Below are 26,400 nucleotides of genomic sequence, written 5' to 3' on the forward strand. Positions count from 1 at the left end.
TACAGTAAACTATGGTAGGTGTGTGAGTAAGCATTGGAAATAAAACACAATGCAGAATGATAAATGTTATCCAAACTTTTTAGTAAATACAATGACGCATTCATGTAAACAGTATTGCCATTATCTAAAGTGGGTAAAAACCTGGAATGAATAAAAAAAAACCCAAAACAAAAAAACAAACAATCTTGTTATTCCCAATGATTTGTTATTCAACTACTGTGTATAAAAATTACGAGAAAAAAAATGCTATGTGCTAAATGTGCTAAAACAGAAATATCCTGTTATCTTTTTACATTACACTAAGACAACGAGTGACTTTTCATTTTTAATTGTGCTCGCTGATCCTCTCGTACATCGCTTGTTTTCATCACCTAAACGAATGCCCAAGTCTATTTAACAAACTATATTATCGAAAACGCCAGATGTTTTCATCGGCTGAAACATACTTCCGTGCATATAAACACATTCATAAGCAAGAACACAATCTACATAAGCTTTGAGGGTAACACTTTACAATAACAGTACATGAATAATGACGTATTAATATGTAAACTAAACATTAATTTATTATGAATAAATGATGAGTTAAGGTATGCACTAGTCATGAATTAACTTTAAGTACAACATGAGTCACATGAGTTCATGTGTGAATAACGACTACCTTAATTACTTGTTAGTACATGTTGTTAATTAATGTATTAATTAACATTTAAGTTTCGGCTAAATGTAACCAACATGAACTCAAGAGCTGTTAATGTATAGTTATGTCATGACTTTACTTGGAGGGGCACATCACTATTAACTCATCCTTAACTACTTATGAACTCCTCTTCATGTTGATGTTGACAGAACACTTTTCTATTGTTATTCAGTGTAAACTCACTAGTTGGACGTGCATAAGGAGTTCATGAGAAGTTAAGAATTGGTTAATGATGATGTGACCCTCCAAGTAAAGTCACAACATAATTATACATTAACATATCATGAGTTCATCATGGTTAAATTAAGCATAAACTAATGTGGTAATTAATACATTAATTAACAAACAATCATGAACTAACAAGTAATTAAGGTAGCCATTATTCACACATGAACTCATGTGAATCATGTTGCAGTTAAAGTTAATTCATAATTAGTGCATACCTTAACACATTATTAATTCATAATAAAGTAATGTTTAGTTTACATATTAATACATCATTATTCATGTACTGTTATTGTAAAGTGTTACCGCTTTGAGTGGCTAAAATTGTTTTAAAGGGCACCTATGGGGAAAAATCAGTTTGAACAGACGTGTGTATAGTGTATAGATTGTCATATTAGGGTGATATAAACACACCCGGTACTTTTTTCAATTTAACAACATCAAAATGGTGACCAATTGGAGCGGTTTTGAAACCGACCACAACTTGATGTAGGAGAGCAGATCACCCGCCCACCAATATTGATAGACATAAATCCAGTGTGCGTGGTTATTAGTCTCAGCGTGTTGAGAAGCCTTATTAATCAATTAATCATGACAAATTAAAGTGCTGTTAATCATTACAACCCTACACGGATGACACATACATCGTTACATAGTGGCTGTAAAAATATACAAAGACACAAATGATTTTGTAACTTCTACTCATACTAAATACTACTACTAGATACATTCTGGCACATTAGGAATTATAATTCCTTAACAGTGGTCTCTGCTTGGGCTGTGTCCAACATGTACGGCTAATTACTGGTCCTCTCACTCATGTTGCTTCTCTCTGTCTGCCTGTCTGTTGCCATACTCACAGCGGTGGAGCTCTTGGTTCTGCCCACTTGTTAAGTTGGGCAGGAAGTTGAAACTAATTTTCATGTGAAGCATTACACCCCTAAAACAACGACCTGTGTACACGCCCCCAAAATGACTCTTTTTTAACACATTATAATAAAAAAATCTGAATTGTGTTTTGAAGTGAACCTAAATAGGCACACTTAGAAGAACCATAATATTAATATTAAATCTTTAAAAAGGGGTAAAACTAGGTGCCCTTTAAAACCTAAACCTGTCTAAATGTAATACTTCAGCCATGGTGTCACCCTTTAGATCGTTGTTTTGTGCATAACATCATTTCCCTCCAGTGTGCAAACGTAATTACGATATTGATTCAGGGTTTAGAAAAGTGTTGATTCTGCATTTTTGGCAGAAGCACTTTCAGAAACAACCCTTCTTTTCATGCATACAATACCACATTGATCTTTCAGAAAGAAGTTCAGACTGATGCAGAGTTTGCCTGATGACGTCTCTCTGTCAGCGGTAGATCTATACTTCACGTGTATGCTCGACATGGCGGGAGTGATGTATCTGTTTGCTTAAAGAGGCTCTATTGCCAACTATTTTCAACAAAAAGACGCTAAGCTCTGCCTGAAAAGTCGCTAGATTACATCATACGTCAATTTGCATATTACTGACGTCATCACGTTCTAGCATTTCTGTTTGTTTAACAGCCTATAGTTAATAAAGGGGTTTTTATATTTGCACTACGCTTTATTCAAGCATGTCAATTTAACTCAATTTATTGCTGTTTGAATACCGTATATCATTATAGATGCGTAGTGTAATTGCAGTAATCTCTCAGACGTAATAAACTCAGACAAGTTATGAAACTCTCATTTAAAATATCTGCGATTGTAATTTCAATAAATTGTTAAAATAAAGGAGAAGCAGCTCGGTGTGACTGTACAAGGGAAATAACTTCATACTCCCAGTGCCAAATCATTTGTCATTGGTATGCAGAGGAGTGATCTGCTCTCAGTCTGCAGGTGGGAGAGGCTGGTGTACGAGGACTGGGCTGCCTGTCAGTGCTCTGAGATGGGGGAGGGACCGGCGGCATCACCCGCAGCTCGTTGAGAAGGGACGTTGAGTAGGGGTGGTACAGTATGGACAAATGATAATCTATAAAAATCTCCAGTAACACACAAAAAAGTTGCTAGATTTGTCGCTAGTCGCTTTTTAAAATATTTGTCGCTAGGGGGGTCTGAAAAGTCGCTAAATATAATGACAAGGTTGTTAAATTGGCAACACTGTAAAGTGGCTGCGCAGAATTTCAAATTAAATTTGTTGACAAAAAGTTTGAGATGATGTTGTAATTAAGTTATTTGATGGTCCGACAATATTTAATTGGATGAACATTAGTGTTATGCCCAGAATATAAAAATACATTTAAATACATTTAGATCATTTACTTTAATCATCACTATTGAAATATGAATAGACTTTGAAGACATCTAATGATAATCACCTACTGCACCTTTAACCTAGACCAGCATGTACATTTTCAGCTTGAAAGTGAACATACTGTCATGTTTATTTGTAAATGTAACATACGGTACATTCTAATGTTTCCAGTACTTCAATAATGATCTTCTACATAGGTTGTGATAGAAAACACAACTAATAAAAATGAAAAACTCTTTTCTTAAAGGGCACCTATCATGCAGAATCAATGTTGTGACAATGTTGTGACACACAGAACTGTTTGCAGGTATAGTGTGTCCACTGTCATATGGAAGTGATATAAACTGTGATATAAACTCAAGCTTGTTTGTGTTTCAACAGATTTAATAAACACCCCTACAGTGTGCTGAAAGAGCTTTGGGCATTTGAAGTTAGGCACTCAAGACGAGACACAATAAATAAATAGATGATTCACATGGGAAGTGGCCAATTCTGAATTGCTATCTGGCTGCAACTTTTTTGCAAAGTGAAATTTTTCTGTAGTCGAGCATGGTGTCTGCGTTACGGTTTCAGGCCATCACTGTTTATTCATTGAGGTCACTGGGGAAAAAACAACAACACACTGTTCTGTATGCCACAGTTCCACCACAAGCTACTACTGGGAACTCCAAACCACTTGAGAGACCTCTTAAATAACTTGGAGGGTAATTGTTAGCTTTTGAAATTTGATCATTTACTTTTATACTTTTTAAGTTGAAATAGCAGTAGAAGTATCAATTTTACGAATAAACAGCACTTAAAGAGCCTATATTATACATGAAATAGGGTAATATTTTGGTTGTAAGGGTCTCCAACAACAGTCTAATATGCATGCAAGCTCAAAAAAAACTTTCATGGTCTTATAATCTGCATTTATTTTACCTAATTTTCCCAGCGACACCCGTATGAATTGTCCAGTGATTCATTTGTTCCCAAACCACTCCTTAGCACCAAGCTAATCTGCGCTGATTGGACCGATGACAGTCTGTTGCAATTGGTTGACTGCCTTCAGTGACAGACTAATCAGCAATATAAAAGTAGTCACAGTTCATACACGCTCGATAGTGTAGGCGTGGATTTTAGCTGTCAGTGGGTCAATGTAAATACAGAAAATACAGACGACTAACAATTTATTTAGCAAAAACTCCAAAAACTGTCTTGGAGATCTCCTAGCTTCTCACTCTGCTCTTTTCACAGACATACACACACACACACACACAAATTGCCCTTGTCCTTGCGCGCACACACACACACACACACACACAAACACACACACACTTAATCCTCCTCCGGACGACAATGCGCGCACACACACAAACACACCTCCGGATGACAGCGCACGCACACACACTACCCTCCTCCACGGAGCTCCGTAAACAAAGCAGCACGCGTTGTGTTTTTAATGTGGCTTTGCACGCAATATGAGAATATAGCGAGTTAACCTCATACAGTACACGCGGTTACAAGTAACAAATCACAACTAAATGCATATGCAAGCTAGAGTAAACGAGGCAACAACTTTAATCACACGTACTTACACTTGAGAAATGGAGGAAGAAACCCATCCTGACATGTCCATCAGTAAGTTACTCTTTACTGATCCTTCCTTTAACAAACGCCGATGAAGTATTCTTTGTAGCATGTAGTTTCCAGTAGTTTCTAACTGCTTAAAGCTAGCCTTATGCTGAGGTTTCATCTTTGGGTAGAGACTCAATAATATCCATCTGCGGTGTGACTTCAATCGTTTGTTTCAATGTTTGTGTGTGTGTGGGGGGGTTTCTGTGTTAGAGGGCGGGGCTGCAGGTTTCAAATCTCCCGGTTTTGCGCGTGCACGTGAATAACTTGGTTTCGTTAGTACGTCATGGCGAAACACCTAATGACTTGTTATCAAGGCGACTCGTTTAAAGGACTATGAGTAGATTCTTTTATAGATGAATCAACAGTTTTAAACACTGTACACTTACAGATGTAAGCCTTAGCTGGTACTTCACTTCACTTAGAGCTGTGTTACACACTACATGGCAGGGCATTTTCAAAAACCCTTAATATGAGCCCTTTAAGACTAAAATGCCACTTAAGCCAGGCTCACACTTTAAATTTTTTATATATATAAACCAAAATGATTGTAGAATAATGTCAGACTGCACTAACATGACTTCCACATCACACTGTAATATCTCAGCTGTCATAACGTCTGAACAAAAGTAAAGATGTGCCAAACATGAAAGAAAACTCATCTAGAGTTTGAGGTCATTTATCCGTGACACTTTCACTATCTTGTTTTTTGAAATGATCCCACAAAGCAAACAAAAACAATCTGTAGCTGCGATTTTGCACACGGTGTGCCTCAATAATATAACCAGGAAAAAAAGCTGTTTTGACATTTCCCCGCAGTGGTTTGTTGTTGCATCATCACATTTGATGCTCCCATTGGTTTTTGGATTGACTTTTGTCACAGCTGTTGTAACATTACAGGAAAGTTTAACTGACAATGCCAGAAGGGAGGGAAATCATGCAACAGCCAATAAGCGGCAGTCTATGAACATGTGAAAGCAACGATTAAATATCACAGGTTTTAGCCTAAGATTTCAAAAGTCTTTTAAGATTTCCCAAATTTGTCTCAAATGACCAAATCGTGGCTAAAATTCCATAGTGTGAGCAGGGCTTTTGTTAGTGGTCTTCATATTTAAAAGATCCAGATAGCACTTATATAAGTGCTATGATTGATTGACTGATTGAATGGTTGATTGATTGATTGATTCATTGATTGATTGATTGATTCATTCATTGATTTATTGTCAGTTTTCTCAGTGTTGATAAAGGTGTGTCTAACAGAGGGAAAAGAACAAAAACTAATGTCTATCAAAGATAGTGTACGTGCAAAAGTGTTTCCCTTCTTATTATTTTAAACTCTTGGAGAGACTTCTGTGGCCTTAAACAGCCCACTAGAGAAACAGATGGGAAAACAAAAAGATTTTTTCAAGGGATTATTGATCATTGTCAGAAGGTTTAAAGAAAAGACAGACTTTTCCTCTTTTCTTTTTTACATGATTCAGATGATGCAAGACTGCAATACTTTTTTTTTTTTATGTAAATGCCAAAGTAAGCTCTTCTACAGATGGTCTCCACAGTCAAGTCAACATGCTCACTGCGCCAAACACCATATGGATGACTGCCAAACTTATCATAAGGCCCACTTCAGCATTATAGCTGCCCTCAAGGGGGCAGACTATATAAATCTCGCTACTCTTTAACATATCAATAATTGTCACTTCATTTTATTATAAGATATTAAAGTATTGTATTAGCATATATGTAAAATAGATATTACTTCTCAGCCTATATCTCAATTTAAGACCTAAGACCATATAAAAAAAATAAAAATGCTGTAATATGCACCATAAAACCCAATATATCCCAATAATCTTATCTAAATACATGTTGTTCCAGGATTTTTTCAGCAAACAGGCAGCAACCTATCTACCCCCTTAGCTATCACCTATCTACTCACTGGCTGCTAAATTTCCTTAAATGTTGAGTATCAAGTGCGTCCAGAAAGTATCTATAGCTCTTCACTTTTTTATGTTACAGCCTTATTCCAACATGGATTAAATTAATTTACTTCCTCAAAAAAAAGGGAAAAATCTCATGTACATAAGTATTGACAGCCTTTGCTCAATACTTTGTTGATGCACTTTTGGCAGCAATTACAGCCTCAAGTCTTTTGAATATCATGCCATACGCTTGGCACACCTGTCTTTGGTCATTTTTAGCAACTTTCAGATCTCTCTAGAGATGTTCAATAGGATTTAGATATGGGCTCTGGCTGGGCCTCTCAAGGGCATTCACCAAGTTGTTGTTAAGCCACTCCATTGATATTTTGTGCTTTGGGTCATTGTCCTGCTGAAAGATAAAACGTCGCCCATTCTGAGGTCAAGAGCCTTCTGAAGCAGGTTTTCATTCAGGTTGTCTCTGAACATTGCAGCATTCATCTTCCCCTCTATCCTGACTAGTCTTCCAGTTCATGCTGCTGAAAAACATCCCCACAGCATGATGCTGCCAACACCATGCTTCACTGTAGGTATGGTATTAGCCTGGTGATGTGTGACGCCTGGCATTCCCTCCAAAGAGTTAAATTTTAGTCTCATCAGACCAGAGAATTTTGTTTCTTATGGTCTGAGAGTCCTTTAGATGCCTTTTAGAAAATTCCAGGCACGGAGCGGCTTCCCTCTGGCCACTCTACCATACAAGTTTCTCCTCTCTCCACAACAGAACGCTGGGGCTCAGACAGAGTGATCATCAGGCTATTGATCACCTCCCTGACTAAGGCCCTTCTCCCCCGATCACTCAGCTTAGATGGCTGGCCAGCTCGAGGAAGAGTCCTGATGGTTCCAAACATCTTCCACTTACAGATCATGGAGGCCACTGTGCTCATTGGAACTTTTTTTCCGTATCCTTCCCCAGCCTTGTGCCTCGAGACAATCCTGTCTTGGAGGTCTACAGACAATTCCTTTGTCTTCGTGCTTGGTTTGTGCTTTGACATGCACTGTCAACTCTGGGACCTTATATAGACAAGTGTATGTGTTGCAGGCCCTGCCTCCGGAGACCCAGCAGACAGATTACTGTTTAACTGTAAAACAGGATAATGAAATGAAAACCACGGAGTCACGTCTGCTCCCTTGCAGCTCCTCTGGCGATCTGCTAATTTATTGTACAGCATCAGAAAATAACAATAAATTTGCTTTTTAAATCATTCACGATTCACAATAAACTGTCTGTCTCACACATTTTGTCACTTTAGAACAGATAAAATCAACCATATAATCACTCTAGTGTCTACAACATTGAAAATCAATCACACTCTGTCTTATCTTCTCTTTTTTTCCCTTTTAGTTGTCCTTAGAATACTCAATACACATCTTAATCAGTATTAACAATTATTAATTACAAATATATTATTTATAGACGTACATATGAAGCTGTAAAACTAGTATACACTCAGCAATACTCTTATTCTCAGTCAATGTGAACTGAACTGCACCATTTTCTCTCATGTAGAGGCATTTTAGGAGAAACCCCTTAGCTGCAGCAGCTCTTTGTGCTTCCCTTCAGTGAGTGGTCACGTGACCATTAAGCGCGCCAAACGCGAGTGCTGAGTGAGCCTCACGGAGCCATTTAACCATAATAAATTAACTCTTTACATGTCTAAACAGGTGGCTTTTACCTTAAAATAAATATTACAATAACATAGACTGCTATAGCGATCACTGGAGCACACTTAACAACTTATTTTTGTACATTAGTGCAAACAAAACATATAATCGGCACTCAAACATACTTTTAAATCACCTTATACACTTGTACATATTCCACACGTCAAAATAATACACATTCACTGTAATATTATGTTTAGTTTGTCCATATTTACCTGTAAAACAGGATAATGAAATGAAAACCACGGAGTCACGTCTGCTCCCTTGCAGCTCCGTGGATCGAGTGTCAAAATAAAAGTCCTCTCCATGAAAACGCAAATGTCCACTATTTTGCAAACAAATACTGCACGAACATATTTTATAACTTTTAAACCCATCTTATTTAAACAAAACAACACAATTGAATATACACTTTGTGTGTATCACATATGCCTTTTCAAATCATGTCCAATCAACTAATTTCATCACAGGTAAACTCCAATTAAGCTGCTATATCCTATGTCTGTCCAGGAGCAGGAGACGTATACACAGGAGGCTCTTCAACAATTTGACCATCTATTTCTCCGAACTTTCTTGACAATTTACCCAGAACTACCACAGAAAACATACAGAATGAAAAATTAGCTAACAATCCAAAGTCAAACACAGTAATCAAAAGGAGTTACCAGGAAAAATTTATGTGTGTGACTAAAATAATCCATCTGACATGGAACAGGTGCAAATGTGTTCAGTGGATAGTAGGAAGTGGAGTTTGGGGATACAGTCAATATTCTGGTGATGGTGACCTCTGGTGATGATCTGAGGAAACCACTGATTCTGGATATGTGAATGTGTTACTGCAGAAATATATGCCTGCATGAAATTAAACACAGACACACACACACACAATATATATATATATATATATATATATATATATATATATATATATATATATATATATATATATATATATATATATATATATAATGTTATAATTATTATTATTGTTATTAATATATTAATATTTTAGAAATATTCTTTAATTCAGAAACACTATAATAAAATGAAACATGAAAAGTACAGTGATCAGTTGCCCATTCAGAAAATTATCAGTGGCTTGCTTAATCATTTTGAATCATTCTTGTAGTGAATTGCTGCCACCAGGTTTTTTCAGATTTTCTTTTCTTGTTTATTTTGCAATGGCAATATTCCAAAGCAATTTTATGCAGTACTTTACAGGAGAAACCTTTGAGAGATTATTACTACAGCGTAAAGTCTTATCAGTGAGCTGCGTGGATTACTTACATGATCCCACGCAGATCCATGTTTAGCTAAATGAAAACTTCAAAAGGGCATCAGATCTAAAGCTCTAGATATTTAAAATAGAATGCCCATAATTGTCATTTCCTTTAGGTGCTGCAAGGAATCAAAAACTACATGTGATCCTTCCTTAATCCAGTGATGCAGCCTGTGGAGGCGGACCTAAATTTTATTTTTGGAGTACATAAATTGTCATCTCACTTAGCTTGGAAATTCAAGCTTTTGAACAGGGGTATTGACTACAATGAAAGTCTACAGATCAACTTCATGTATGACAGCTCATTTTTTATTTAGTTGCTTAGTATATTGTAGATTTTTCGATTTTTATTGTAAAAATGTAATTTTATATATTTTTTATTTATTTATTTAATTAATTAATTAATTAATTGTATTCCAGGTGTGGTGACAATATTGTGGATTTTTGCCACATCCTCTGCACAAGGTAAGCAAGGGAACACTGCTATAATTACACCTTTACTATTTAACACTGGCCATTAGAATTCCACATGTGTCTAAATAATGTGGATTTTATCATTTCAATTATTATTAGTATTTATTTCTTTAACCACCAAAACAATACATGGCAAGCTTTTTCTCCTTATGTTTATTTATTTACTTTGTTACTCATTTTTTATTAACTTTTTTGGTGGTGGAGAGACGAATCTGATCCATAGAAATTATTTTACATTTGTTGAGTGACGAACTGTTGCTCGCGCTCTGAAGCACAGAGCGCAGAATCAGATTACTGATGTGCGCACACGCACCAACTGAGCCTGGAAGTGTAAAGCAAGGAATAGTTACACACCCACCTACACTGGATACAATGTTGACAGAGCAACGAGGGAAAGTACTCTATGACTGTGGTAGCGTGATTTGATATTTGCACTAGTACACAGCTTATTTTATCCTGTGGTGTATCTTACTTAGCGCTTGTTTGATGTTATGATAAAAGCCGTTGTTTTGTCTCCGTTTAGACGTGCTCTGTATTGTTGAATGTGATTCCGAGTAGAGTTCTGCTATTTCTTTATCGATCTATCATAGCAAGTTGTCAGTCAGTATTTCGTTGCAGAATGGCTGTATGTGCGCGCATATGTTGTCTTTAGAAATGCTGCATATGGCAATAATGTTATAGTTTCTTGTCTGTATTTGTTTGGAACTGCTTAGCATTCTTAGCCGAACGAAAACATGCCTGTTTTAAAGGCTTGTTGGAGTAACAGCTAATTTATTTGAACAAACAAGCCTGCTACAGTCAAAACTGCCAAGAACCGATAACAAGACTCTTGAGAACTTGAAAAATGTCTCTTCACACGTGACGCAGTCCATTTTCATGTGCGCAGCCTGTTTGTAAATAGTGGTTGGTTGGGGTAGAAATTCAACAAAAATGGTTTGCCTTTTTTATTTTATCATTTGCTAAAATCGTATTTATTTTATCATTTGCTAAGTTACCACTAGAATGATTATGCCTATTCTCCTTTTTGACTACTTTATGGAAGTTTTTTTTTATTATTATTATTATTTTTTTTAGAAATTGTGAAAGTAACTGCTTTAGGCTATCATAGAACTGAATAGAGCCAGGTGGGTGGGAGGTTGCCCACAGACATAACATTCATTCATTCATTCATTCATTCATTCATTCATTCATTCATTCATTCATTCATTCATTCATTTTTTCATTCAATAATTTTGTTTAGTGTGAACGACTAAAGGTCATGCACTTACATTAAGTCAATTGAATGATTAAAACGTATTTTTTGCAAAGACAACACTTTTTATATTGAATCATATCTTTGTTTTTTCAGGAATCTGCCATCATGACAGGGGGAAGCAGTAAGTAACTGCACATATCCTTTACAGTTTCACAAGAGACTATTTTTTAGTAATAGTAGAATTAGTGATACATACAGTTGAAGTTAGAATTATTAGCCCCCTGAATTATTAGCCCCCCTATTAATTTTTTTCCTTAATTTCTGATTAACGCAGAGAAAAAAAAATTGTACACATTTCTAAACACAATAGTTTTAATAACTCATTTCTAATAACTAATTTATTTTATCTTTGTCATGATGACAGTAAATAATATTTGACTAGATATTTTTCAAGACACTTCTATACAGCTTAATGTGACATTTAAAGGCTTAACTAGGTTAATTAGGTTAACCAGGCAGGTTAGAGTAAATAGGCAAGTTATTGTATAATGGTGATTTGTTCTGTAGACTATCGAAAAAAAAAATCTTCTTAAAGGGGCTAAAAATTTTGTCCTTAAAATGGCTTTTAAAAAATTTAAAAACTGCTTTTATTCTAGCCACAGTTAAACAAATAAGACTTTCTGATAAAAAAAATATTATCAGACATACTGTGAAAATTTCCTTGCTCTGTTAAAAATAATTTCGGAAACATTTAAAAAAGACACAAAAAACAAAAAATCAAAGGGGACTAATAATTCTGACTTCAACTGTATATAATATATATGTATTATTATTATTATTTTTTTTTTTGTAAAACCACCAGAAACACAGGTTTTAGTGGCGAGATGGAAGGCAGCAATAACCTGCACTGTTGTGGAAATCAGTCTTACAACATCTTAAGAAGCTCCTGCTGCAATGGTAGGTCTATACCTGGTGAGTCGTGAAAGTAATGGTTTACAGAGAAATTACAAAAGTTGAATATTGAATGGGATTTGTGTTTTATTTGAATGTGTTTCAGGTAATTTAACTCTGGGATTAAGCCAGCTTGTGACTTACTGCTGTGGTTCTGTACCCTACAATCCCCTAAATGAGATTTGCTGTAGTGGCAGTATTTTCATTCGAACTAGTGCTCACACTAAATGCTGTGGCAAGGGTAAGCAATGCACTTGGTGTGACTAATACCTTGCCATTGTTTACCATAGTTCAGTTTTAACACTCTTTGGCATTGAGGTTGTTGCTCAGTGTACTACAGTGAGTTCTTTATAATAGGTGTTTCAAACCAGAGTAACATATTCTTAGTTCTGAAAATATTGACAGAGCTACCCATTTTTTTGCATTGTTGGAACAGGAAATTATTTTAGTTAATCCGCAGTTTTATCTTCTCAAGATCTTTTTTGATCAGGCTCATATTCAGATTTAATCGTGGCTTTAAAAAAAATGAAAATATGAGTGACTGCCAATTTGAAAATACAAATATAATTAAGGTAGGCCACGGTGCTTTTATTTATTTTTGCTGCTTACTGCACACAAAACAATCACCAACTAATGAGAGTGATTGTAAACATAAGAAGGCTGATTGGCTGAAAATACTGTTGATGATCAAGAGTTAAACGTGATGTCTTCCTTAACTTGCGCATGGTGACTACTGTCATTTGTGTGGCATGCACACAATCCACACAGCCTTTGCTCGCACTCATTCATATTCTGTCCTTTTCACGCACAAGCACACACAGGTATTCCTTTTTGCAAGAAGGAAAGTTTATTCCTTGCCTGGGTAACCACTGGTCACAACCCCTAAATGAGACTCCTGAACAGAAAAATGCAAATACAATTATACCTTGTACTTACCAGCATTTTCTGAGTTACTGAATTACTTTTCTTACTTACATTCATTTACAGACCCTTACCAAACAACGAATCATATATGTTGTGGTGATGTATTGCTGAAAAAACAACAAAAGAAGAAATGTTGTGGCAAGGAACTATTTGACACACTGACCGAGTGCTGCTGTGACCAAGACCTAGTCTTAGCAATAAAGCCCAAAAGTGATCCTTGCTGTCAGACTAAACCAGGTGTGTGTATACAGCTCTTACAGTAATAATTTTATTAACATCAAATTAATGGCAAACAGTGTTGTTAGTATGTTATAATCAGTGTATTTTTCTCACAGTTGAAAAATCTGAATCCTCACAATGCTCTCAGGCCTCTGGGTAAGTCTCTATGCTGTCACAGATGAGTCCTCAAATTATTTTTAAAAGACACATAAAAGCCGTATCTAGTCACAGCATTTGTTGAATACAAAAATATCAAAATGCTTTAACAGGTTTCATTTTGGAAAGTGTATCTTTTGAAAATGCATAAATAATTACAGCAACCAAAATCATGGTTTGATTAAGTTTACAATAATAAATAATGCAAAACTAATGTCCCACAGCCATGGTACCTAAAAAAATGTAGAAATTTGTAGTAGGTTCTATAATCCTAAACATGGAAACATAGTGACTATAATATTTTCAGTAGACTATATATTACTGTACTTTGGTTTTACAACATATTATCATCCGGCTTAATTATTATTGCGTACAATAACATTAATAATAATAAATAACCATTTTATTCAGTTTATTAAAAATCCAAAAAATAACAAAAGACATTTAACAATTTATTAAAATATAGTTTTATTGTATCATAATTTTCTCTGTGTGTTTGTGTTTATGTGGGACTTGAAAAACCTACAAGAGCGCACAACAATATTGCAGGTAAATATCCTCGTAGTCTAATCTATTTGTTACTAAAAGCAAGTCTAGTTCCCTTCTTAGTTGGCATGTTCACATTTGTTTTGTTTTTAATTAAATGTTTTTGCAAGAAAATGCTGACAAGTGGCCCTTTTCATCAAAAAAAGTGTTCAGTGTTCTGACGGCATGTCACCTCAAGTATACTTACATTTCCGATAGACTGCTGTTATTAATTGGTGACTGTTGCTGAGTAAATATTAATGCTAGCTATGGTAATTAGGTAATAGTTTTGTTAACAACGCAAAGCAGAGAGTTGTTGTATAGACTGGAGGGCTTTATTTTGCGAAAACAGCTGATGGATTTTCAGTTTCTTGTTTATTATACAGCTACTTGCCACAAAACTAAACAATTAAACACAAAACATTTATCTGAGCCATAATAATTTAGCACCATCTCCATTTTTGTTTTTTCTTATGTTCTTATTATACACACTTGTCACTAATTGACATGATCTTAGTGTAGGGAACTTTTATCAGAAAATATAAATTTTCAACTTTAAAATATGCAACAACAAAAAAAAAACACTCTGGGGTGCGTTTCCCAAACAACGACGTAACTCACGGCTGAGCTATAATAGTATGATGCATCGTTTGGGAAAAGAACAATGTAGTGACGAGTGTTTTACCGTAGTTTCTCCTCCACAGATACATCCACATTACATTACAGAACCAAATTAGTCATAACGTAAAACGCCCATAATGTCGCTCTAAACGGGGTGGAGGAACTACTTCTTTAGAGAAGAACCCCATCATTTCTTTGTGCAAATTAAATTTTTTACACAAACACGCATTTAAAAAAAAAATCCAATATTAGTTTTGGTAAAAACATGCACTCGCTTTCCAAATTAACCGAATTCTAAGAAAATGCCACATATAGAACCTTTGTTTCCTTTAAAATATTGAGAATATGACATATCCTATTCTAAAAAAAATCACTTACAAAAGCTAATACATATTCTAATATTATATATAAATCATATGAATAAATAAATAAAAGTCTATTTATTATAAAATAAAATTTAAAATTTATTACATATTAGGAAATGAAAAAAAATCCTAATTTAATAACAATATTATTAATACTAATGATGATTATGAGGATGATGATGATAATAATAATTAATATTATTATTATGCATTAAAAAATGAAAAAAAGTAAGGTATTGTTTCTTTTTTTTTTTTTTTAGAAAAGTCTACTTTTACAATTTGACACATGCAAACTGTCATATACAGTACAGATACTTAATAAATAACCCACTAAAAATGAAAAGAATTAACGTATGCTTTTTGTTTTCACAAGCTTTGGAGACATAACATAAATTCCTCTTTTAAATAATAGGTCACCTATATCTTTCGCTTGAGGCTGTGTTCAAAATGACATTAATGTTTTCAAAGTGCACTGCGAAGGGAGCACAATTGTAAACATGAAAATTGCTAAAACTGAACTGTAAAAATAGTTTGAAAGCAAATTACACCTAAGGGAGATGAGCTTAATGCTTTTTTTATTTTTAATAATTCCAACTTTGAATGTTAGAATGTTCTATATGAATAGGGCATAGGGGGAATAAGTGGGAATAGAACACAGTCGGAACTATGTTTCTAACAGTTCCAGAGCTTTAGTTGCAAGTGCTCAAGTTTGCGAAGCAGTTGCGAATGTTCGTTGGAGCGATGGATGAGGGAAAAGGCCAATCAACAAACTATGCTTGTGACGAAGAACTTGTGACCTTAGTTGACTAACGATGGTTTTGGGAAACGCACCCCTGGATGGTTTGGAAAGCATGACTTACACGTCAGGATTATAATGTAAAATAAGATCAAAATTATGCCAACTGTGTAAATGGCCTAAACTGATATATTCCAGGTGTATAACTTGAGTGAATTATTAGTCACCATGGAAATGATTGTGGTTGCATGGTTATTCAAGCAATAATTCCACTCCCTCACTAATTTCATTCTCTTCTAGAGAATTGTGGATCCTATGATCCTCAGACACATATTTGTTGCTCAGGGTTTCTGTACAGGAAGGCATCAGAACTTACTAAGGTAGAATTACTTTTGGACCTAAACATCCCATAAAGTTAAATGATTCTGTAATTTTCCAGTAAAATGTGCATATGGAGAATTTGAAGAATTTATATAGAGTATTCAAAAACTTTGAACAAACAACTTTGTATATCTGTGTCCTCAGTGCTGCGGAAAACACCTTTACACTTTCTCCGAGGGAAACGTTCTGTGTTGTAATGGAATCTTGCATCGAGATATGCCTGAGAAGTCAGAATGTATTGGAGGTGTTGTATATTCTCCAGGAAACACTACATGCCATCTGCCTGTTCGTCCCCAAATTGGCGAGCACTGTTGTGGAAATCAAACCTTCGATCCTCTTATCCATATTTGCTGTAATGGACACAGGTAAGCCCACAGAGTCTTGGTGAGTAAGAGCTAGTTGGAAGTTGGAAGACATTACTTTGTCTGGGAAAGGGTTTGGATGTTATGCAAACTGATATAATTTGACTAGACATGACTAGCCTCTCAAAGCACTTTATCGTTATTGGGGTTAGTTCTGTGTGATGACAGTACTGACCCCAGACAGTACACAGATGATTTCTTTGGCACTTGGTGGTGGTCTGGCTCAAAATATCAGTTTGGATATCTGTCAGCTATGCAGTACATTCTCTTCATACAGTACATAGCTAGTTATGTTGATAGTAGGGGTGTCAAAATTATTTGTTTTTTTCGGTGCACCGCGATGCAGAGTAGAGAATTCGGTAACGGTTCAGTAATAATCATAACCGGTTATTATGTACTGATGTCATTTATCTCACTCAGGAGCCAACTCAGGGCCAGCCCGTGGCATAGGCAGTATAGGCAAATGCTAAGGCGCTGTACATCCAGAAATGAGCGCGGTTAAGTTGGTTTTGTTTTCGATACTCCTGAAACGTTCAGCTATAGGGACAATAACTCAAAAACCTCTTACCCCTAGGATTGGGTATCGTTTTTTTTTTTTTAAATCAATACTTTTAAAACGGTACCGTGCCAAAACGGTGCCTGAACCGATACCTTTTAGCCACAAAATTAATCGACAAAAAAAAAAAAAATTATATATATATATATATCATTAAAATTTAATAATATAAATAAGTATTTATAATACGTTTAAAGTAAACATCAATTCATATTTTATTTATTTGAATTGCATTAATATATTTCTTTTGATCATTTGTTTATTAGCATAAATGCAAGATTTGCATTATGCTATTAACATTACTTTAGCTTACTACTAACCTGTGGAGGGCTGTCATCAAAATCTGAAAGCACCTTTTTTCTGGGTTTAGGGCTTGTGACTACTTTTACATGGACAACAGTGATCTAATGATTTGCCTTAATCTGAATAAGACAATAATATGATTCAGGTGTTTACATGAGCTGCTTTACATGCTGTTACATTCATGATTCCCAATTAAATGTTTTAGCACATAGATCACTAACATCATTGTGTCACGACCAGCCTAATGTTTACTCCGCAGTTTGTGTCCGTGGTCCTTTAAGATCAAACATCACTGTTTACGTGGTAGACTCGTGATCAGAGTATTGTCTTAATCATATTAAAATCAGAGTATTGGTGTCCAGGAAAACGTACACAGATAATGTTTCAGATGATGTCACAAGCTGTCAAAGACAGTCCATTCCTCACCTTTAAGGTGATTCCATGAGCCTTCACATGTTATTAAGTTTGACGTGTTTCTCCCTTACACGCAACTTTAGTAACATCTGCTGCATGTTGGTGTGTCAGAATCCTTGCTTATAAAATATAGCCATACTTTAGAATGATTAGTTTAAGCAAATTAGATGAACGCGATCATGCGTGTTGATGAAGTGAGTTTCTCGCCGCATGCACTGTACTGCACGCTTTGCCTACTATAAGCTACAATAACAAACACCTGACATCGCTGACATCCGTATCCCTCAAAGCTGTTTAGATTTAAACATTTAGAGATAGTGTGACACAACGCTTACTCACGTGTGCCTTTAACGCACCCTTTTGTGCTTCTTAAGGGCGTCAGCGGATGCGCCGCTCAGAGCCGCGGCACGGCGTGCACATGACAGTTGATCACACACCAGACGTGCACATTCGCATGTTATTTAAAATGAAACTATTCAGATGGCGCTCTGTGGCATGGCAGAAATATAAACAGTCATAAGTCGTGCCTGGGCACTGCGGACAGCCGCTGACTTGCGAATTTATGGCGCTGTACATCGCTGAGCGTCTGGTGCGCAACCTGCTATATCTTCTTATTGCAGCACCGAAATTAGGCACCGAAATTCATATGCTGATTTGATCCGGTGCATACCGGTTCCAAGTGCGCCGAGGCTTCGAAGCACGTATTAAAAAAACGATACATCTCATAGTGAAGCAGTGTACCTGAGCTTGATTCATTTTGCTATCATCACGTGATCAGTGACGTCCGAAGCTTCATTTTCGTCTATACCCACGTGACTGCTTCTAATTTTGATTCAAAGGTTTAAACACCCTCATAGTAAAGTGTATAGCGAGAGATTAGGCGTCGATTACATACATTTGTACTGTTTCAAAGCACTGCACCAGTCCCACAAACCAGTAATTAAACTAAAATACAATAGTAATTTTTAGTAAAAAGGTTTTGAACCATACTAAAGTGTATTAGCGTATTTTTTTTACAACTTTCTTTAAAGAAAACCACCGCATATCGTAGTATTGTGTTTAACAGAGACCAGCTGGCTGGCATCTCTGAAACATCACTTACATAGCTTCCTTCTAGAGCACTCGCCTCCCATGCAGGAATCGCTGGTTCGATTCCCACTTGGAACATGACTAGTTGTATTATGATAAATTTTTGAATACCTTGGATTTTACTAAAGTCATCAGTTGTGTATTGTAATATATCTTGTGTAAAAACTACAGTAATTGAGTAATTTGTTTATATTGCTGTTGTTGTATTACTACATGAATGAGTTGGTCAGTTGTGAACATTTGACATTGTGGCAGCACAGTGCTTTCCCACACTTTAACCAGAAGAGGTCCTCATCGAGCTCTGATTTAGAAAGCTTCGAGTAACGAACCTTTTTCCGATACAATTGAGTCGAGCGCTTCACTGGTTCAGAAAGCTTCATTTCACCATCTCTAGGTTTCAATACCCAACCCTAAAAGTGTGTTTCCTACAAAAAGACAAAGCTGGTTATGTTTCACAGCTGTCTTTTTCTCTTTTTTTGCTCTACATTACGACCACTGCTCCCTTTAGCCCTCGCAATATGCATTTAGCCAGGAGAGCTTGCGCGGATTGGAGCTCTCAGTAAGGGACCGTTAAAAAAGTGCTTATTTTTTTCGTTTTTTTTTCCTTGCTCTGCTCAGCATGAGCTCTCCTAGCGAAACGCATATTGCGAGGGCTTAAGTGTTTGTGTGTGTTTGTGTTTGTGTGTGTGTTAGTTTGTTAGTTTGTTTGGTGCTGTCTATGTTTGTGTACGTGTTTGAATGAGAGACAGTGTGGGGCTGTGTGTCTGTGTGTTGTAACAGCTTGTTGTAGCCTCCCCCCAAAATATAACATTGTGTATGGAAAGCATCGTCAGTACACCGTGATGCACTGAGAAATCGAATTGAACCGAATCGTGAGACCAGTGTAGGTTCACAGCTCTAGTTGTTAGGGCCAGCAACCTTCTTTGTGACCTTCTCCTGGACTGGGTCTTCTCTTAGTCGGCTTAAACAAAACAGCATTTAGTCATTTGGAGATGTAGGTGTTCTTTTTTTTTGTTTTGCAAAAAGTGAAAATTTTAAACATAAGTGATTAAATGCACCGATGAGTAGATATTGGTATCCAGAGTTGAGTTTATACTGGAGTACCAGTAAGCTTGTAACCAAGATAAACAGTGTAGATTTGCTTTGTCTGAATATACTTTGGTTTGAATAGCTATCCTTTGTTGTTTTTTTTTGCATCTTGCGGCCGATGCACAATTATACCCCTTGCATGTGTGGGGCATGCTTATGTCGATTTTTGTAAGCTGCTCCCAGAAGCCCCCTGAGACTGATGTTAGCATGTTGTATTTGTATAATGTTGTCCTTATATATTATACAAGTATTAAGTTAATTTAGTTATCTAATAAAAATTCACAGTTTATGGTCAGTTTATTTAGACTAATAATATGCAAAAGGTATAATTTGAAATAAATATTTTCATCAGGGTGTTAAAATAAACAAAAAAAAACTAACCTTCAGGTCACAAACAACTTTACTGACCAACAGTCACTGCATAATAAGCAAATCCATAATAATCTCAGTCACTGTAATATTCAGTTACAGTAGCTGTCCAAAATAATGTAGGGTTTTTTAATGGATGCTCACCAAAACAAATGTGTTCTGGAGAAATTTGTTGTGATTGTTGTTTATGTGTTAAACTTGACTTGTGCTGAATGTTTAAATGATCTGAAATGTATTTGTTTAAAAATAAATACATGGAACTGTAAAGTAATAACATTTGAATCGAAATGAATTCGAAACATAAAAAATAAATAGACTGCATTCCAAGCAACAGCTCAGGTCACATGATTCTTCAAAAATCATTGTAAAATGCTGATTGCAGGAAGAACACATACTCATTGTACTACAACTGAATATTGTGACCAACCTGTGCCCAGACAGACAGACATATATATATATATATATATATATATATATATATATATATATATATATATATATATATATATATATATATATATATATATATATATATATATATATTTATTTATATATGAGAAACATCACACGGTCCTTATTGACATGATGGCATCAAGCAGTTGCTACAGTTGCTATAGATTTGTTGGCTGCACATTCATGATGTGAATCTCCCGTTCCACCACATCTCAAAGGTTCTGTATTTGATTGAGATCTAGGGATTGTGGAGGCCATTTGTGTACAGTGAACTCCTTGTCATGTTCAAAAAACCAGTCTGAGATGATTTGAGCTTTATGACATGATGCTTTATTCTGAGATGCTCTACTGCATACTTCGGTTGCATTGAGTGGTTATTTGAGTAACTGTTGCCTTTTATATCAGCTCAAACCAGTCTGGTCATTCTTTATTGACCTTTGGCATCAACAAGGCATTTGCACCCACAGAACTGCCACTCACTGGATATTTTTTCTTTTTCGGACCATTCTCTGTAAACCCTAGAGACGGTTGTGCATAAAAATCTCAGTAGATCAGCAGTTTCTGAAATACATAGACCACACTGTCTGGCACCAACAACCATGCCACGTTCAAAGTCACTTAAATCACCTTCCTTCCCCATTCTTATGCTCCGTTTGAACTGCAGCTGATTGCCTCGACCATGTCTACATGCCTAAAGCTGCGGTCACACTGGGCTTTTCCTCCCATAGACTTCCATTCATACACATGCGTATGTGTATGTGAATGCGTCAGACCGGAAACGTAGTATCATGCATTAAGTTTCACAGGTTGCTGCGGTGCAAAGTTCAAGCTTGGTGAACTCTGACCTGCGAAATCGCATTACTAGACTGCGTGAGACCAATCGAGAATCAAAATATGACCTCTCTGGACAGAAATTTGAAACATTACTTGCTTTTTTTATGTTTTATCATCTTGTTTAATCCAGCACTTTTTTGCAGCTCCGGGCGACAGAGACACATTTATGTGGCCAAATGTAATGTGGCTGGACCCTTTATTGTGAAAAGATTTAAGACAGTCCTTTAAATCAATGAAGTGCTTCAATCACTTCTATGTACACAAGTATAATATGAAGCACCTAGACATGCCTTTACAAACCTAAATGAAGAAGGGATTAAAATATAATGTTTTATGTGAATATGTTGGGTAGTAATGCAAGAACATAATAAGAAATACTAAGTCTGTCTTCAAGTACAAGTCATGTCTGAAGTTAGTTGTTCGCAAGTTCTTGTGAAGTTGCGTGACATTGTAAGGGTGCTTTCACACCTGCCTTAGGGGCCGATTATTTAGTTTGGTTGAATCGGGCTAGAGTTTGTTTTCCCTCTTGGTGCAGTTTGTTTGGCCAGGTGTGAATGTAGCAATCGTACTCGAGTGCGCACCAAAAGCAGACAAAAAAAGTGTACCGAGACTTTCAAACAAACCCTGGAGCAGTTTGTTTGTGGTGAGAATATGATTCGAACTAAAACAGACCCAACCGCAAAAAGTACTGCGCCTTTTTGGACTAATCCAGCTGCCGTAGGCCCATGCTCTGTGCATAATGGAATGTGGAGGAAATATATTTGTTGTATTTAAATCAATATTTGAATCACGCACTTGCTGTATTATCAGTTCATCTATACTTAAATCCAGAGATGTATAAAGTACTAGAGACCCATACTTAAGTAAAAGTACAAGTGCTTTATCAAAAAGTGACTTGAGTAGAAGTAGAAGTGCTCTTTAAGCACCATACTTAAGTGGAAGTACAAAAGTATTCAACATTTTTTGTACTTAAGTATTGCAAGTAGTTTATTTCAAAATTTACTACTCAAGTACTGAAAGTAAAAGTACAAGTATTGTGTAATGTAGTTATTAAAGAAAGCAGTCAAAATACACTAATTGTTTTGTTTATTTTAAATATCTTTTTTGGGGTACTTGATTAAGCAGAACGAAAAGAAACATGGGTTATGATACTGTTTTTCTCTGTAAATAGTTTCTATGGTACAAGAGCTTACATCGTCAGGCCCTTTAACCAGAAAATCTCTTCACTGATGAGATAATTCAGCATGTTCACTCACATACATACTGTACTCTCTAATACCACAATGAACAGGAGTTCTGTCTTCTGGAAGCACTCGTGAAACTAAACTAAACAAGCAAACTAAATCCTGCTTCACTAATTAACTTGATTTTGATTTTATTGTAAAAAAAAAAAAAACAGGAAAATGTGTATATTACTGTGTTAAATGAAAATCTGAAATATTTTATGGCTTATGGCTATGATTTAGTAATAATTGTTATTTATTTTTATCATGTTTTTAATGAAATTGGTCTTACAGTTCATATTTTCTGTAATATATTTATTAATTCTGGTACTTTTACCATAAACCAACATCTCAACCATTTGGTAGAGGCTGATATTTTAGAAATAATGTGATGTGTTGAATAAAAATGCACTGATTGTGTTAACTAGCGACATTAGGAGTTAAGAAATGCAATCAAAAAAATTCTATTGCTTTTGTCTTGGTGTGACAGTTAAAGGGTTTTTGTAATAAAATTTTGTCCTTTAATACAGCAGTCAGATATACAAACTGTGCCCTTAATTTGACCTGCTCAAAGAAAACACTCTTTCTGGATGTATCAAACAAAACTCATGCACAGAAGACAGCACGAGCATTTACAGCAAATAAACTCATGTCAATATTATCCCGCCTGCTTATTGAGCTCTGACAGGCGGGTCTTACACGGCTATGATTGGTTATTGTCCTCAACAGAAAGGGCTTTAGAAATATAAGCGCTGTTCACCCATGGCGGGAAAAATACGCGATTATCACAGGTAATAGACACAGTGGAGAAAACTTAATTGCACATGAGACATGCTCATGTCTGGATCCACAGCTTTAACAGCTAAGAAGAGAGGAAAAGTTACCTTACAAACTGGCCAGCGGGTCAAATGTCCAAAGTGAGAGAGCGAGAGATAGGCAGATAGTTTTACAACATTTCTCCCTAACAGTAAACTAGCGGCTGGAGTGCTGTGCCGCCTCGCCCTCGCGCCTCCGTCCTTCGCCATAGTATTGCGACATCGCGCATAGGAGATAAATGACGTCATCACGTAATAACCGGTTATGACCTATTACTGAACTGATATCAATCATTTTGACACCCCTAGTAACGAGTAACGATGCAGCACATAAAAAATCTATCGGAGTAAAAGTATTAAACTCATGGAAAATATGTACTTAAGTAAAAGTGGAAGTAGGAGAAAAAAATAATACTCCAGTAAAGTACAGATACCGCCTTTTAGTACTTAAGTACAGTAGTGAAGTAGTTCTACTTCGTTACTATACATCTCTGCTTAAATCTGATCTAAGTGTACTGTTCTAGTACCTGAACTCGGGAAATATGTTTATTGAGAAGTCAGAGTCAGAAAGGACATTGGGCATGTCACAACTTAAGTAACTTGTGGATAAGGATTACTGGAGATGTGAACTATTTAAATTGATCCAGTTTGATTTGGTGAACTGGTTTGACCAGTTCTCTTAGAACAGTGGTTCTCAAACTGTAGTACGTGTTCCACTAGTGGTACGCATGCTTCCTTCTAGTGGTACGCGGAGAAATTAAATATGTCATGTACATGCTACACACATTAAAAAATGTATCAAAAATGATGTATATAATATGTCATATGTGACATATAGCCTATATTTCTGAGGTAGTCTGCCACGTTTTTTTAACTGTGCAGAGTTGTAGCTGCTTTACTGGGCCTACTACGCTACTGTATTTGAATAGTGCTTATTTTGGTGGTACTTGGAGAGACTATTTTTTTCTGAGGTGGTACTTGATGAAAAAAGTTTGAAAACCGCTGTCTTAGAAGATCCGGTTAAAAAAAAAAAAAGAATTAATTCTCGATTGGTCATCACTATTTCCAAAGAAAACTCAATCCAGGTACAGCAGTATTTTTCTGGCATGTTTGCAAATGTAAAACTGACCTGACCTTTGTTTTTTCTATTGCGTTTTGTCTATTCAGACACAACAAGAAAAATGGTAATGTCTGTTGTGGTTCCAAAGTCTATGACCACCACAACACGTCCTTGAGGTGCTGCTCTGATCATCTTTACAGTACACCTAGTGGAGAAGTAGAGTGCTGTGGAAACCACTTGCTGGAAAAAAATCAAATTTGCTGTTCCTCCTCAACCCTGGCCGTGAAATATTTCACCAAATTGAATCACCATTGCTGTGGGCATTACTACTACAACAAGTCCATCTGGAGTTGCTGTGCTGAACACCTTAAACCAACACCGGAGCGTCACACCCCTCTTGCAGACTACAGGACTAAACCACTAATGGAGCTTATCCCAGACATATGCAAAAAACCAGGTGAGGTGTCTTGAAAATATTTTTATGTTGCTGCCTAAAATAATATGCCTCATTACCACTGAGCGGTACAGAGCAGTAGAATTTGGTACAGGTCACCCTGATCATGCTTGCGTTTCCACTGCCAACAGTACTCTTAATTTGTAGGTAAGATGAATGCCAGAAAGTGATGACTGATGTAATCCTTGTTCAATGAAATCCATAGGGCGTATTCATAAATCACTTTTGCTGGCTTAAGTTCATTGTCAAATGTACAGTGCAAAAAATGCTTTTCTTACATAGATTTTTTGTCTCGTTTCTAGTCCAAATATCAAAAAGTTCTTAAATCAAGAAGCATTTTCTAGACAAGCAAAACATATTGTCGTTTTAAGAAACAATATGCCAAAATTAAGTGAGTTTTATCTTAAATCAAGCTAAATAATCTGCCAATGGAGTAAGCAAAATAATTTTATCACAAATCGAAAAACAAGATTATTTTGCTTACCCCATTGGCAGATTATTTAGCTTGATTTAAGAAAAAACTTGCTTCATTTTGGCATATTATTTCTTAAAACAAGACAATATGTTTTGCTTGTCTAGAAAATGCTTCTTGATTTAAGAATTTGTAGATATTTGGACTAAAAACAAGACAAAAAATCTTAATAAGAAAAGCATTTTTTGCAGTTTACAAGTGTATGCAAACAGAGTGAGCAGCACCCTTTACGCTTTCCACAGATTTAGATGTAAGATGTGAATGGCACCATAATCAACAATTAAGGACTTACAGCAGATATTGTTCTTGCTTCTTGGATTGTAGCTGTTTGTCACTAGATGATGATAACCTTTGTTTGACCTTGGGTTCACCAAATTGCATTCCTGCATGCTGTCATTACATATTAGGATGTCATGTTTTGGCTGTGTATTTAAAAAGGATGTTTCCTGTGTTTTTGTTACCCTGGCTTCCTCTGTACTCAAGTGATGACTCTCTGTAAACCAATGATTTTCTGCCGCATCTAGCTCCACCTTTTTGTTGTGCTACCCTTCAACGTGTAAGAGGTGATTGTTTTCAGAAAAATGTTTTTTTGTCCAGGGGTACGTTTGCGAATACTAT

The 26,400-nt window shown here is 36.0% G+C and overlaps 1 protein-coding gene and 1 long non-coding RNA gene across 11 annotated transcripts in view; one reads left to right on the plus strand and one right to left on the minus strand.

Moving 5' to 3' along the window:
- The window catches only part of si:ch211-195m9.3, a 51,964-nt gene that overhangs the window by 21,751 nt on the left and 3,813 nt on the right, over nt 1–26,400 (plus strand). For 2 of the 9 annotated variants that reach the window (XM_087293336.1, XM_087293337.1), the window contains exons 3-14: nt 7,523–7,700; nt 9,913–10,034; nt 10,163–10,207; nt 11,565–11,592; nt 12,274–12,368; nt 12,469–12,603; nt 13,350–13,523; nt 13,622–13,661; nt 14,191–14,210; nt 16,209–16,288; nt 16,434–16,654; nt 24,964–25,313. In XM_087293336.1, the coding sequence (XP_087149462.1) occupies nt 10,010–10,034; nt 10,163–10,207; nt 11,565–11,592; nt 12,274–12,368; nt 12,469–12,603; nt 13,350–13,523; nt 13,622–13,661; nt 14,191–14,210; nt 16,209–16,288; nt 16,434–16,654; nt 24,964–25,313 (1,213 nt within the window). In that variant the 5' untranslated portion in view covers nt 7,523–7,700; nt 9,913–10,009. Of the gene's footprint in view, nt 1–7,522; nt 7,701–9,858; nt 10,035–10,162; nt 10,208–10,534; nt 11,095–11,564; nt 11,593–12,273; nt 12,369–12,468; nt 12,604–13,349; nt 13,524–13,621; nt 13,662–14,190; nt 14,211–16,208; nt 16,289–16,433; nt 16,655–24,963; nt 25,314–26,400 lie in introns of those variants that run through there. The other 7 variants (XM_087293335.1, XM_087293334.1, XR_015945128.1 and 4 more) reach the window with 5 other exon arrangements.
- On the minus strand, nt 3,309–8,751 carry LOC141378750 (uncharacterized). Of its 2 annotated transcripts, none has more exons than XR_015515185.1 (2): nt 8,679–8,751; nt 3,309–7,880 (listed from the first exon to the last, which is right to left on the minus strand). It is a non-coding gene; the product is annotated as an uncharacterized LOC141378750 (long non-coding RNA). The 2 variants fall into 2 exon arrangements; XR_015515184.1 differs by having other exon boundaries at nt 3,578–7,951.

Source organism: Danio rerio, chromosome 18 (assembly GCF_052040795.2).
Source record: "Danio rerio strain M-AB ecotype USA chromosome 18, GRCz13ab, whole genome shotgun sequence".
Lineage (NCBI taxonomy): Eukaryota > Metazoa > Chordata > Actinopteri > Cypriniformes > Danionidae > Danio > Danio rerio.